General features: G+C 36.2%; 1 protein-coding gene and 1 long non-coding RNA gene across 5 annotated transcripts in view; one reads left to right on the forward strand and one right to left on the reverse strand.

Moving 5' to 3' along the window:
- Positions 1-7,767: 7,767 nt before the first annotated feature.
- The window catches only part of TOGARAM1 (TOG array regulator of axonemal microtubules 1), an 88,821-nt gene continuing 82,691 nt past the window's right edge, over positions 7,768-13,897 (reverse strand). For all 4 annotated transcript variants that reach the window (XM_077761286.1, XM_077761289.1, XM_077761288.1 and 1 more), the window contains 3 exons: positions 13,085-13,304; positions 10,586-10,672; positions 7,768-9,772 (listed from right to left, as the gene is read on the reverse strand). In XM_077761286.1, the coding sequence (XP_077617412.1) occupies positions 9,519-9,772; positions 10,586-10,672; positions 13,085-13,304 (561 nt within the window). In that variant the 3' untranslated portion in view covers positions 7,768-9,518. The remainder of the gene's footprint in view (positions 9,773-10,585; positions 10,673-13,084; positions 13,305-13,897) is intronic.
- LOC144229286 (uncharacterized) overlaps positions 12,176-13,897 on the forward strand; it is a 24,419-nt gene continuing 22,697 nt past the window's right edge. Inside the window, exons 1-2 of the long non-coding RNA XR_013334436.1 lie at positions 12,176-12,306; positions 13,245-13,332. This is a non-coding gene — a long non-coding RNA (uncharacterized LOC144229286). The remainder of the gene's footprint in view (positions 12,307-13,244; positions 13,333-13,897) is intronic.

Raw genomic sequence — 13,897 nt, forward strand, 5'->3', positions numbered from 1 at the left:
GAGCGCGGCGCGCATGCGTCGGTGTCCCAAGAGGCGAAGGAGTCACGTGGTTGTGCGGCGCGCAGGCCTCGCCCTCCGCGGGATCCTGGGGCCCCGGCCCCGCCCGATCTCCGCCCCGACTCCGCCCCGCCCCCACGAGAGGCCGGGCAGTTGCTCCTGCCAGAAGTTTTCCAAGCCGAAAGACGGTGTTTAGAGCCTTTTACATCCTTGATCTTAAACACAGATACCGCCCCACCCCACCCAGGAAAGAAAGATATTGTAGAAAATATTGTTGTCTTTTGGGGCAAGTCTAAGGTTTTTCCCAACAATTGCCCAGGCTTTACCACTCTCCCTAAACATGAACAGAAATTAAGCCTTAAATCTCCACCCTTCAGGATGCTACGGATTCTGGGTCCTCTCAGGTTTCTAAGAGGAAACAGAAAAAAAAAAAAAAAAAAGAGGAAACAGTAGTGGAAACAAGTTAGAGGCTTGAGAAACTGATCATTAAAGGAATATGTAAAATTATCCTCTGGACAAATATGAAGGCTTCTTTCCTTGACAATCTTAGCAGTCCTCTTCAATTGCCCTCCCATCCTCACTTTAAAAAAAAATTTTTTTCCCAAAATCTGACCTCTATCCTGTTTCTGTTACAAGGTTCCTGAGTCACCCACCACCCACCATGCAATCCCTAGTTCAAGGTTCAGTAGTACCATAATTGCGCTACAACTTCCTCCTTTGAAATCTGATTCCAGAAATATTTCTTTGCAAGATGATATATCCTGTCCACAACCCTGTTAATCATAAATCCCCTCAATGGTAACTTTGCTTCCAAATATCAAAGTCAGGGGCACCTGGCTGGCTCATACAGGGGAGCATGGGGCTCTTGATCTTGGGTCCTGAATTCAAGCCTCCCATTAGGTGTAGAGGTTACTTAAATAAAAAAAATAAACTTAAAAAAAATCAGTCTTCTTATGTCTACCTTTCACATTCATCAAATTGCTTGTCGTTGCAACTTTCCTTTTCCATTGCCACTTCTAATAGTCAAGCTAACTTTTGGATTCTCGGTGCAGCTACACTTTTTACTGGTTTAACAAGCAACTTTAGATGTTTACTATGGGAAGAAACAGTTAAGGGAGTAATATGTTGGAAAGACTGGCAGAGTTTGCCCTAGCACTATCATTCAGTGTTTCTGAGTGCCATGCCTTCTTCAGTCCTTTGCTGGTTCCTCCAATCTTTCGTAAATTTATCTCAAGTTCTTCATCAGTAAATAAAATTATCTCTGAGATAGCATCCCCCTCCAATAGCCATTTTATAAAAATCTCTCTACTTCATCTTTATTCACTGTAGATTCATGTTTCCCTTTATCTAGTTTATTACATATTACCTTTCCAGCCAGCGCTCTTGCTCTCACTCTCCTGCTTGAAAATCTCCACTGTTTATCCCCCTAATAAATCTCTTGCTACTATGGCATCTGCTTTTTGGAGGACCCAGACTAACACAAAACCTCACATAAATGTGAAATTTAAACGCAGTGCTTTTTCTCCTAATTGATTCCATCACCTCCCATATGTCAGCGACTTATGCAGTGGACATTTTTTGTTTTAGCATACGAAACTCCTCCTTCTGTTTGGGACATCACTTCTCTCTGAAGCAGAGAGACTATATCCCACTGTAAGAGCCAAAACTACCAGATACTTATTTTCCTAGTCCTACACACACAGAGAGAGAAAGAGAAAGAGAGAGAGAGAGAGAGAGAGAGAGATATGCACACATGACTCTTAGGATCAGAATCCAGTGTGGGAGTGTGTAGTATCAGTGGGGTGATGTGGTGCCTCTCCTCTGTAATATTGGCAGTGGTGTTTTCCCCAGACCAGCTTTGTGATGCAATTTGGACATTCTTACTAGCTACCTAGCCTCATAAAAAACTTTATAGGGGCGCCTGGGTGGCTTAGTCAGTTAAGCGTTCGACTTCGGCTCAGGTCATGATCCCACAGTTCATGGGTTCAAGCTCTCCATAGGGGCTCTGTGCTGACAGCTCAGAGCCTGGAGCCTGTTTTGGATTCTGCCTCCTTCTCTCTGCTCCTCCCCCACTCATGCTCTGTCTCTCTCTCTCTCTCTCTAAAAAATAAATAAAGATTAAAAAAAAAACCTCTAGCAACTACACTTCTATATATGTATCTAAGAAAAATGAAAATACACATCCAAACAAATACTGGCTCACAAATATTCATAGTGGCATTATTCATAACAGCCTCAAATTGGAGACAATCCAAATATCCATCAATTGAATAAACAGTGTGGTATATTTATACAGTAATATATATCTTAGCAATAAAAAGGAACAAATTACTGCTGCATACAACAAATGCATGAACTTCAAAAATATCATACTGGGGTGCCTGGGTGGCTCAGTCAGTTGGGCATCGGACTTTGGCTCAGGTCATGATCTGAGGTGGTGTGTGGGTTCCAGCCCCACATTGGGCTCTATGTTTACAGCTCGGAGCCTGGAGCCTGCAACAGATTCTGTCTTTCCCTCTCTCTCTCCCTCTCCCCTGCTCATGTTCTGTCTCTCAAAAATAAATAAATGTTAAAAAAAAAATCATACTAAGGAAAGGAAAAAAAAGCCCTCTGTAATACCAGATGTTTTTTATGAACCTCTCTTCTGTTTAAATTAGGCATCTATAGGGGTTCCTGGGTGGCTCAGTTGATTACGTGTCTGACCCTTAATTTCTGTTCAGGTCACAATCTCACGGCTCATTAGTTCAAGCCCCACACTGGGCTCCACATTGACTTTGCAGTGCTTGCTTGGCATTCTCAGTGCATACAGTACACATATGGAATGAAACTGTAGTCATCTAGAATGACATGCGCATGGAAGGCGAAGCTTCTGGCAGAAGTGAAGGGTGGGGTGGCTATTTATGCTAACACTGGACAGCTTAAAGACAATGATAAGATCAGATTTTTAAAAAAAAATTTTAATGTTGTACTTATTTCTGAGAGAGAGAAAGTGAAAGACAGAGAGAGAGAGAGACAGCGTGAGCAGGGGATGGTCAGAGAGAGAGGGAGACACAGAATCTGAAACAAGCTCCAGGCTCTGAGCTGGCAGTCAGCACAGGGCCCGACGCAGGGCTCGAACCCACCAACTGTGAGATCATGACCTGAGCCGAAGTCAGACACTTAACTGACTGAGCCACCCAGGCACCCCTAAGATCAGATTTCTAAATTCTTACCTTAAAGTAGGGACCAAAAATCAAGGATTTCCTCTGATAGTAACAAAATAATTTATTCTTTTTTTATATATATTTTTATTTATTTCTAGGAGAGAGAGAGAGAGAGAGAGAGAGACAGCGTGAGCAGGGGAGGGTCAGAGAGAGAGGGAGATACAGACTCTGAAATAGGCTCCAGGCTCTGAGCTGGCAGTCAGCACAGAGCCGACGCGGGGCTCGAACCCACGAACCGCGAGATCATGACCTAAGCGAAAGTCGGACGCTTAACCGACTAAGCCACCCAGGCGCCCCCAAAATAATTTATTCTTTGCAGCCATGGGCCTAAAAGAGCCAAACACACTCAACGTCTGGGGCCACAGATTGCCAAATTACAGGGTCAGTTGAATTCATAGACTTGTCAAAACTCTTCTGTGAAGATTAAGGCATTGTTCAAGAAACAGCAGAACCAAAGAAATGAAATGAGCATATGGTAGAATTCAAATAATTTGAAGTATCCTTAACTTATAACCTCTCACTGTTTGAGCCTCATTCATCAAACAAAAGCAACCCCCTCTCACTGGTCTGAAGAAATCATTCTGCCTTACTTAGAAATCTGTATAGACTTCACCTAATCTGTGAAGGCCATACCTTGCATGAAGAGGCCAATTTTCCTTATTACCCACTCCCAACAATTACCATTTTTTCCTAAATGTATAACAGAATCAGATTCCAGCATATTCTGGGGGCCAATTATAATGTCAAACTTGTACAGCAAGACTTATATAGCAAGACAGTTGAAAGTTTACAAATTTGTTGACAAAAGTATGGAGAATACATGAAGATTTTGCCCAACTATAGGTTGTTGTGTTCTGAACACGTTTAAGGTAGGCTATGCTACGCTATGATGTTTAATAGATGTGTTAGATGCATTTTTAGCTTACAACATTTTCAATTTACAAAGGGTTTATTGGGACATAACCACATTGTAAATCAAGGAAGATTGTGTGGTAGTTCTCGGTGGCTAGGGGTGCTATAGTACAGTCTTCTGGTGATATAGGTGCAGCGATTTCTATGGTGATACAAAGATTCCTAGATGGCAGAGAGCTCGATTTTTAGAGGCAAAGAAGCATGATAAGGATAATAGGGAAGAGGATCTTGTGGTAATTGAATGAACTGACTTAGCAGGGATACTTAGCAATATCTTTTTTTTTTAAGCTTATCTATTTTGAGAGAGAGCAAACATGAGAGGGGAGGGAACAGAGAGAGGGAGAATCCCCAAACAGGGTCCAAACCATCAATGCAGAGCCTGGTGTATGACTTGAACCCATGAACCATGAGACTATGACCTGAGCTGGAGTCAGACACATAATCAACTGAGCCACCCAGGCTCCTCCAATTTTTTTTTTTAACATTTATTTGTTTTCAAGAGAGAGGGTGCATGTGTGCATGAGCAGGGAAGGGGCAGAGAGAGAGGGGTACAGAAGATACCAAGAGGGTTCTGTGCTGAAAGGAGAGAGCACAATTTGGGGCTTGAACTCATGAACTGAACCATGAGATCATGACCTGAACCAAAGTCAGATGCTTAATGAACTGAGCCACCCAGGTGCCCCCTGATACTTAGCAATATTTAATTGATCATGGGACCAAAATAGATGAGTAAAATACTAAGATCTTAGTTGTTTTGTATTTCTTAAAAAAGCCTCTAAATAAGCGAATCATAATTTGTCACCTACTTCCCATGATCAGTTTAAATAAGAGAAGGGCAAGTAATCATTAAGGATTCTGCAGTAATATTACTATGAAAATCCCTCACATTCCTTTAAAGGGATCTCTGACTACCTATTAAGGTAATGTCACTCTGGGGGAAAAATGTGCTTTTCAGAATTGATTGGACAGTTTCTGAACAAATACCAGTTCCCAGGGACATAGAATGCCATTGTGGTTAATCAAACAGAATAGGGACTTCTAGAATATGACAGATAGCATAGACTGGCTCAGTCATATCTGTTCCCACTACAATCCCTATTATTTTCTTCTACTACTGAGCCTAGGAAATGAAATACTCAATTTCTCAGCTTCCCGTGAATCTAAGGGTGGTCAATGAGATAGAGCTAGAAGTACATAAAAAAGGCCTCCTTTCCTAAATTAAAACAAAAACAAAAACAGAAGTTTCTAGAGAAACTCACCAGTGCTACAAACTTCATTGATTTTTTACTCCTCTATCTTCCAGATCTAAGTGTGTCATCAATTCAGTCAATCGTGTTACCAATACATTTCAGACCCATTTTGTTTTTTCAATTCTCACTGCCTCTACTATAGTTTAGACATTTGCTATCTAGAGTCTGACTCTGAGTCCTGGATAGATCAATACACTCCTTCCTACTGAAATTGGATTTAACCTGTCTTTTTCAATACATTGCACAGGTAGATACTATCAACTCATTAGACTGGAACATTTGATGAAATCCATTTGCCCCTTTGGATTATAGGCAAGACTTCCTTGCCTATACCCTTGCCCTGCTCCATCCAACTAACCCTCTGCTACTGATTACTTTATTAATACACCATTTCCACCTTTGCAAACATTGCTTCCTGTCTCCAGAATAAATATCAAATTTACGTATCATTCACCATCTTATTCAAATATCATCTATTTAGCATCCAGCATGGGTACTACTCCAGGAATAGTGGTGAGAAAAAAAAAAAATTTAGGACTGACCAGAATTTGGTAGCAGCAGATCATTCTGTCTTCATTTTACATAATGCCATCCATATATATATGTATATATATGTGTATATATATATACGTATATATATATGTGACAACTTTGCTAAATCTGTAAATTACTTTAAGGCTTTTAAGTCTCTGCTTATCCATTGTTCTGCCCAGAGAGTTTAATTATGAATTAAGAGTTTAGGTTCTCTGTTGCAGAATGGTTTATGAAGCCATAAATCATTAATGAGTACTTGATTTTGCCTTTGACATATTCAACACCCCTAACCAGCAATGAAATAAGTAGGCCTAGCTTATCCCAATACTCAAGATTTCTATAGGGTTTCTGTTCATTTTCTTAATTTGCTCCTTGAAAGGAATTATCTTTGTAGAAAATTTGAGTCTCACAAATGATTTCTTATACCCAATCCCATTTTAATTTTGGACCTCATGATAACTCAGAATATAAGGTTTGGTAAGTGATAATAAAATTGGGTTCCAAATCCATGCTTTCTAAATCAGTCTTAAGTTCCTTACCTTTGAAATATCTTGCTCCCCTTTCTCATCTACCTTCTAATCATTTCTACCTCTCTTACCACTTTCTAATATTCACTACTCTCTCGCCATATTTTTTCTCTTCACATTATCTTTATTTCCAGATTCTCTCCAGACTTTTACTTGTTGTAACTGAAATTTTATTTTATTTATTAAAATTTTTAAAATGTTTTATTTATTTCCGAGAGAGAAAGAGAAACAGCATGGGCAGGAGAGCGTCAGAGAGAGACGGAGATACAGAATCTAAAGCTGGCTCAGGCTCTGAGCTAGCCGTCAGCACTGAGCCCGACGCAGGGCTCAAACCCACAAACCATGTGAGCATGACCTGAGCCAAAGTCGAACGCTTGACCGACTGAGCCACCCAGGTGCCCCTGTAATTGAAATTTTATTACATAAGTAATACATATTGTTCATTTCTGAAAAAAATTAACTTCTTTACTCCTAGTTTACTATAGTTTAACATGTTGCTGTTGTATTATTCCAGTTTTATTTTCTGTGTGCATATATATTTGATAGAGACACTGCACTTATTTTGTAGTCAGACTTTTTGCATTTAACACTCTGTGGATATTGTCCTGTGATTAAAGTATTTAACATTTTTAATGACTATATGATATGGAGTCCATTGGGTAAATATGCCACTTCAATTTTTTTCTTTACTTTTGAGTTACAGTGCTTGCTCGTTGTCATAAACTTTTATAATTATTACTGCTTGTATAAGTATTCATTCTTCCCAATTTATTCAGGCCTTTTGCTGTTCTTTCAATCAGTGATCAGTCTCCAATTCTTTGTTGACTTCTGGGTTGATAACAGTTCTTGATAACAGAGTGCTTGACTTCTAAGTGCTCATTATTAAGAAGTTACTGAATGCTGACAAAAACTGAGGACTAATGGATGTGGGGGGGAGGGGGGATGGGCGTGGAGGAGGACACTTGTGGGGATGAGCACTGAGTGTTATGTGGAAACTAATTTGACAATAAACTATTTGTAAAAAAAAAAAAAGAAGTTACTAAAAGTGAGAAAATCTTTAAGACCTGAGATTCTGTTACATAATGAGTATTTTCTTTATAATAAAAGATAGCACAGAGATTATGTAAAGTCCTCACATTAATAGTAGTGACTATATTTACTGTACTTTTTCAATGCAAAATTCAAACTACATCAACTCAAAAAAACAGATAATTAAGTTTATACATAAGTAATGGTCTTTTCCCTTTGAAATTTAAAATTTACCTTCAATATATCCAACAATTAATGCAAATTTAGTAGGCACATTTGCAATAACACAAGGACAATGGTCAAAATGAATAAAACTTGGAATCTGTAACTATAGTTTTAATAGTGCATATCATTAAGGGTTAAAGAAAAATTTAATGATGATTTCAGATTTACAGGTGAGGTCAAGAGAGTCTAAATTAGGTGTTAACAAAGTATGTCAGAGGCCTGTTTTTGTTTGGCCTAAGAATGTTTACATTTTTAAAATATTGTAAAAAAAAGAAAACAAAAAACAAAATATATGCCGCAATCTGTACCTTACAAAACCAAAAATAATTACTTTTTGGTTCTTTACAGAAAGTTTGACAACTTCAGACCCATCTATAGACACATAATAAAAAAGAGAAGATAAAGTGTTTAAGGTATGTAACTATGAATGTATGTAACAAGGCCCATAAACAGAAAAAGCAACCAAATCTTTCCTTTCAGCTTCTCTTCAAATTGATGTAACCTCCCACCCCCCATTTTCTTCTCAGCACTCTTGGAGTAATACAAAGGATCACAATTTAAAATGCAGCCAAATACATCAGAAAACCAGTTAGTGACACAAGAAGTGAAAAGGAATGACGATAGTTCACAGTTGTAATAAAGTGATCATTGAGTAAACTACAACACAGAGCCGTATAATTTTAGAACAAGACAGAACCTTAAAAATCATCTATTCAGCCCTCAATTTTAGAGATGACAAAATGGGAGACCTAAAACTGGTAAGTGACTTGCCCAAGATCACACACCTAATTTCCTCTAAAGCTAGAACTATATCCCAGGCCTATTGTTAGGTCAATAGAGATAGGTCAATATTGTATCAAGTATTCCAAGTGAAAGTGCTAAGTCAATATTACAATATATATATTTTTTTATTTTAACAAATTTGTTAAGTTGGAAAAATAGGACACCTCTCACACATCTACAGAAATAAATCCTTTTATTTTGTAACATTCCTTTTCTTTTTAAGATGCATACAGTACTTATAGCCCAAGAATTCTGAGAAAAGCCTATAGAAGACCTGGCACTATTTTTGAGAATTACACAACTGGGCAGCAAAATAACACCTTTATAAATGTCAGGATATATAGAAATAAAATTTAGTGTTTGCACACAAAAATAGGGAAGTTACATTCAACACGTTTTCTTAAACGTGCATTTAAAATGTTTGTTTTCTAAAACTTTGGTCATCATGCTTCATTATAATGTGTTAAATTTCACAATTATGTAGATGATTAAACCCAAATGGTAAGCAAATATATCACATTAACACAGCAGCAAAAGCAAGCTAATACTGCACAATCATATTAGCGGACTGATTTCGGAAATATATGTTTTCCACAAATAGCACACAAAAGTTAGTTTGTGATAACATAGTTCAATGACTTCTTTCACTTCATAAAATAAGGCTGAGTAATGACAGAACATGATTACATAATAAAAAGTATATTTTTAATCACAAATCTAATTGTACATATAGGACAATGAATGGTGGCTTCTATAGAACAGTGCAAATGAGCAGGACTTTCCTCAAAAATATTATAATTGGATTCATTCCATTTGCCTCAGATTTCATGAATATTAGGTTATATTAATTATTTTAGGTTTCTGTGTGATGGGTACAAGTGGTAGGGTTGATGCAAGGCAGATGTGTGCCCACTGGTTGCAAATACAAATAGCCATTGACTTAATTTACCAGATGAGAAATGCAGGCACTGAAAGTGTAATTTTAAAAAGTTCCATTTGTCATCATGTAAACAATTTTGTTCATCATACTATATTTCATCAAAGAATCATAATTCATTTCATATTGTCATATCGAGCAATTCTTCTAAACTCTTTTTGATATGTGGTGGTTGAGATGCAGCCTGATTTAATAGATTCTGACCCATTTGTGCAAAAAGTGCTTTTGATAATTTAGCTGTGGCTGTTCGTATATTTCCTCCAGCTCCAGGCAAAGAGCCACTATTTGTCATGTTCCCTAAGAGATGCCATAAAACAACCAACACTTTCTGTTCTGTGGCATGGGGCTTCCTTTGATAAAGTTCCATGACAATATCTGAAACATAAAAATATAGTAAACAGTCAGGTTTTTAAAATATAAAGTTTTGCTAATTAAAAAGCATATAAAATATACTAAGCTTCTTCCCTATGCCATTTGTTCTAAAATGTCAGGCATTTTAAAGAAAAGTAAGGTCAGAAACTTTCTTCCCTAAGACTGGAATCTTCAAATATTAGAATTCCACACAGGACAACTTAGCTCAGGCAAAATTAGTAAAGACAGGAATTAAACCCCAAATTTACCTCAGTGTTTTCCAAAAAACATACATTTTTAACCCAATGATCTTTTATGAAACATATAATTTGAAATAGTTTTTCATGAGTACCAATTTGATTTTAATGTCTCTATTTTTAAATCTGACAAGAAGAAATACTTACTAGGAAATAAAAAGGATAAACTAAAAAATATTTGGGGTAAAAGTCTTAAAAAGTTCTCATATGGATCATTATGCAAGTCATTTCTTTTTAAAAAAATTTTTTAATAGTTTATTTATTTTTGAGACAGAGAGAGACAGAGCACGAGTGGGGGAGGGGCAGAGAGTGAGGGAGACACAGAATCTGAAACAAGCTCCAGGCTTCGAGCCATCAGCACAGAGCCTGACGCAGGGCTCGAACCCACGAACTGCGAGATCATGACCTGAGCCAAAGTTGGGTGCTCAACCAACTGAGCCACCCAGGTGCACCTATGCAAGTCATTTCTACATCGTGGGTAATGATATTGAATTTGGTAGCTATCCCAAAACTAACTGAAATGCCTATCATTTTTCTTTAGTTAATATTTCTTTAGAAATAACAATTAAAGAATATTTACCAGCAAGCTTTTCAGTCATATCTTGTTTTGCTTTTCCATTTAAAAACTGAGCTTTTGTGCAAAATGGCTGTAGAAGCAAATAATTGTCTAAACAAAAAGAATAATATAGACACATGTTTAAAGAGTTAGGAGTTCTTATTTTCCATTACACAGCATTGAAAGGAAAAGATATTCAAGCAAATGAATGCAAATGTGTTAAAAAGATTTTTAAATCTATGTACTCACTACTTAACATTATCTATAAAACCTTAATAGAATACTATTCTTATAGCAAATAAGAAATAAAAATACCTCAAATAGGAGTTTTAAAACAGCTATCATAGGTATAAAAAAGCAAAAGAATTGCCTATCTCCTAGTCATCTTATTCCAAAAGATAGAATATATATATATTTTGTTCAGAATATATATTTTGTTCATTAAAAACAAACAAAATAAAAAACAAACAAAATTACATTTTGGAGGGGATAGTTTTTATTTTTACTGATTTTCTCAAAGTTTTAGTTTTGTAATAATTATAGATTCACAGGAAACCAGAGATAGTACAAAAAGGTCCTGTGTACCATTCATCCAAAGGTTACATCTTACATAATTATCCAAAATAATTTGATATGTAATATATCTGACAATACCTGTGCATAGTTCTAATCTACATCATTCACTTTCTTTGTTGATTTTTAAGTAAGCTTTACACCCATTGTGGGGCTTGAACTCATGACCCCAAGATCATGAGTTACATGCTTTAATGACTGAGCCAGTGAGGCACCCCTATGTGTGTGTATAGTCCTATGTCATTTTATCACATGTGTAGATTTGTGTAATGATCACTGTGATTAGCATAGGGAACCATTCTATTACCACAAAGATCTCCTAGTGCTGCCTCTTTATAGTCACATCCAGCCCCTCCTAGCTGCCCTTAAACCCTGATAGCCACTAATTTGTTTTCCATCTCTGTAAACTTTTATCATTTTCAGGTTATACAAATGGAATCCTACAGTATGTGGCCTTTTAGGACTGTCCTTTTTCATTCAGCATAATGCCCTTTTAGATCCATCCGAGTTGTTACATGTAACTATAATACTACTTTATTACTCAGTGGTATTTTATGGTATGGATGTATCATAAATTTTTTCACTATTTACTCACTGAATTACATTTAGGTTGTCTGCAGTTTTTGGTTATTGCAAATAAAGCTGCTATGAACAAGAGTGTAACTTCTTGGATGGAAGTTAAGTTTATATTTCTGTAGAATAAATACCTAGGAATGCAACTGATGGGATATATAGTAAGTGTATGCTTAGGTTTCTTAAAGATATCAATAAACTATTTTCTAGAGTGGCTACACCATTTTATTTATGTAGCAGAGATCCGGGTTCTCCAAAATCTTGTTAGGATTTGGTATTGTCACTCTTTTTAATTTTAGCTGTCCTAATATTTGCTATAAACTGAATGTCTGTGTCTTCCAAAATTCATATGTTGAAACCCAATCCCTGTTGTTATGGTATTCAGAGGTGAGGTCTTTGAGAGGTGATTAGGTCATAAAGGTAGAGCCTTCATAAATGGGATTAGAGCTTTCACAAAAGATGCCCCAGAAAGCTCCACTGCCCCATCCATCATGTGAAGACACAAACAGAAGATGGCCATTTAGGAACCAGGAAGTAGGCCCTCACCAGATACCAAATCTGTTGGCACCCTGATCCTGAACTTTCCAGCCTCCAGAACTGTGAGGAAATAAATGTTTGTTTTTAAACTGCCCACTCTGTAGTGGTTTGCTAGAGCAGCCTGAAAAGACTAACATATTTGTGTAGCGATCATGGTCTTAACCTGCACTTGTAGTTCCCTAATAACAAGTGATATTAAACATCTTTTTATATGTTTATTTGCCATCCATATAACCTCTTCAGTGAAGTGTTCTATCATGTCCTTAGCCCATTATCTAACTGGATTGTTTGCTTTAATGTTCAGTTTTGAGAGTTCTCTATGTATTCTATCTGAGTTCTTCTTCAGATATGTGGTTTGCAAATACTTCCTCCAAATCTGTAGTTTGTCTCTTTATGCACTTAATAGGTCTTTTGCAGAGCAAATGTTTTTAAATTTGATTAACTCTAATTTGTCGACTTTTATGGATCATGCTTTTAGTGTCATGTTAACACCTCTTCACCAAAATCCTAAGGATTTTTACCTATGTTGTCTTTAAAAGTTTTACAGTTAAGTTTTACATTTAAATCTACAATCCATTTTGAGTTAATTTTGCACCAGATGTGAGGTTGATGTAGAAAAAAAAAAGAACTGAAAAATCAAAAATAAGGGATGAGAAAGCCAATTTAATGGGATATTGTTTAATCTCTAAAAATAATTTAAAATACTGAGAATATCACAACATTAAATGACAAATGTTGAATATCTATGATTTCAACATTATAAAATATACATCATGTGTTGGATCAGAAAGTATGAAAGTAAAGTCAAAATAATTTGAGTGCAAAAGTAAGATTTCTTACCTACATGCTGACTCAGTGCCTGAACAACATTTGTGGCAGCAGCATAGATGCCTGGATTCTTAGAATTCAGATTGTTATCTACTATTGCTGGAATTAGCATGTTGATTACAGGAGATAAGTTGTCTCTAAGCAAAGGAATCATTTTGTGCATTGTTTCTAGAGCCACCAGATTTACTTTACTATTGGAATCGTGAAGTCGAGATTTAAAAGCATCAAAGATCTGGAAGTAAATTGGTAAATTATTTAATGTGAGTTAATGTTTATAGCTATTTAAATTCTTTCTGGCATTCTATAGTATTTATCCTATTAATATACTACTTAAAAACATACACACAACATCTTATTTAACCTGAACATAGATAACAGAAATTTTATAAAAATTTGGATGTTAAATCCAAGTCTCAAACCTTCTTAAAGCAAAATGACAAGTCTTCAAAAATCAATACATCCTAATGAATTCAGGTTGTGAAATCTGACTTAGTATGAAGATGACTGATTTGCAGTAAATGTGACAAAAATGCTATTTTTTGGAAGGTATGGTTAGCTTAGCTAACTCTAAGAACTCAAGGAAAGTTTTCATTTTGATCACTATTCAAAATAGAATTAGACATATAACAACTGTAGACATTTGATTTAGTTTCAATTTAGGTTTCTTACGAGAATTTTATATGCAATTTTAGAGTTAAATTTTTATTATTACCTTTTAATCTTATTACTTTAAAAATTATTCCTTGCTCTTTAGAATTCTTAACTTCCATAAGTTTAAGATATAAAAAGTGAATGATAAGCAAAATCTTTGGTCATATTAGGTGA

Source organism: Crocuta crocuta, unplaced genomic scaffold, assembly GCF_008692635.1.
Source record: "Crocuta crocuta isolate KB4526 unplaced genomic scaffold, BGI_CrCroc_1.0 scaffold163, whole genome shotgun sequence".
NCBI lineage: Eukaryota > Metazoa > Chordata > Mammalia > Carnivora > Hyaenidae > Crocuta > Crocuta crocuta.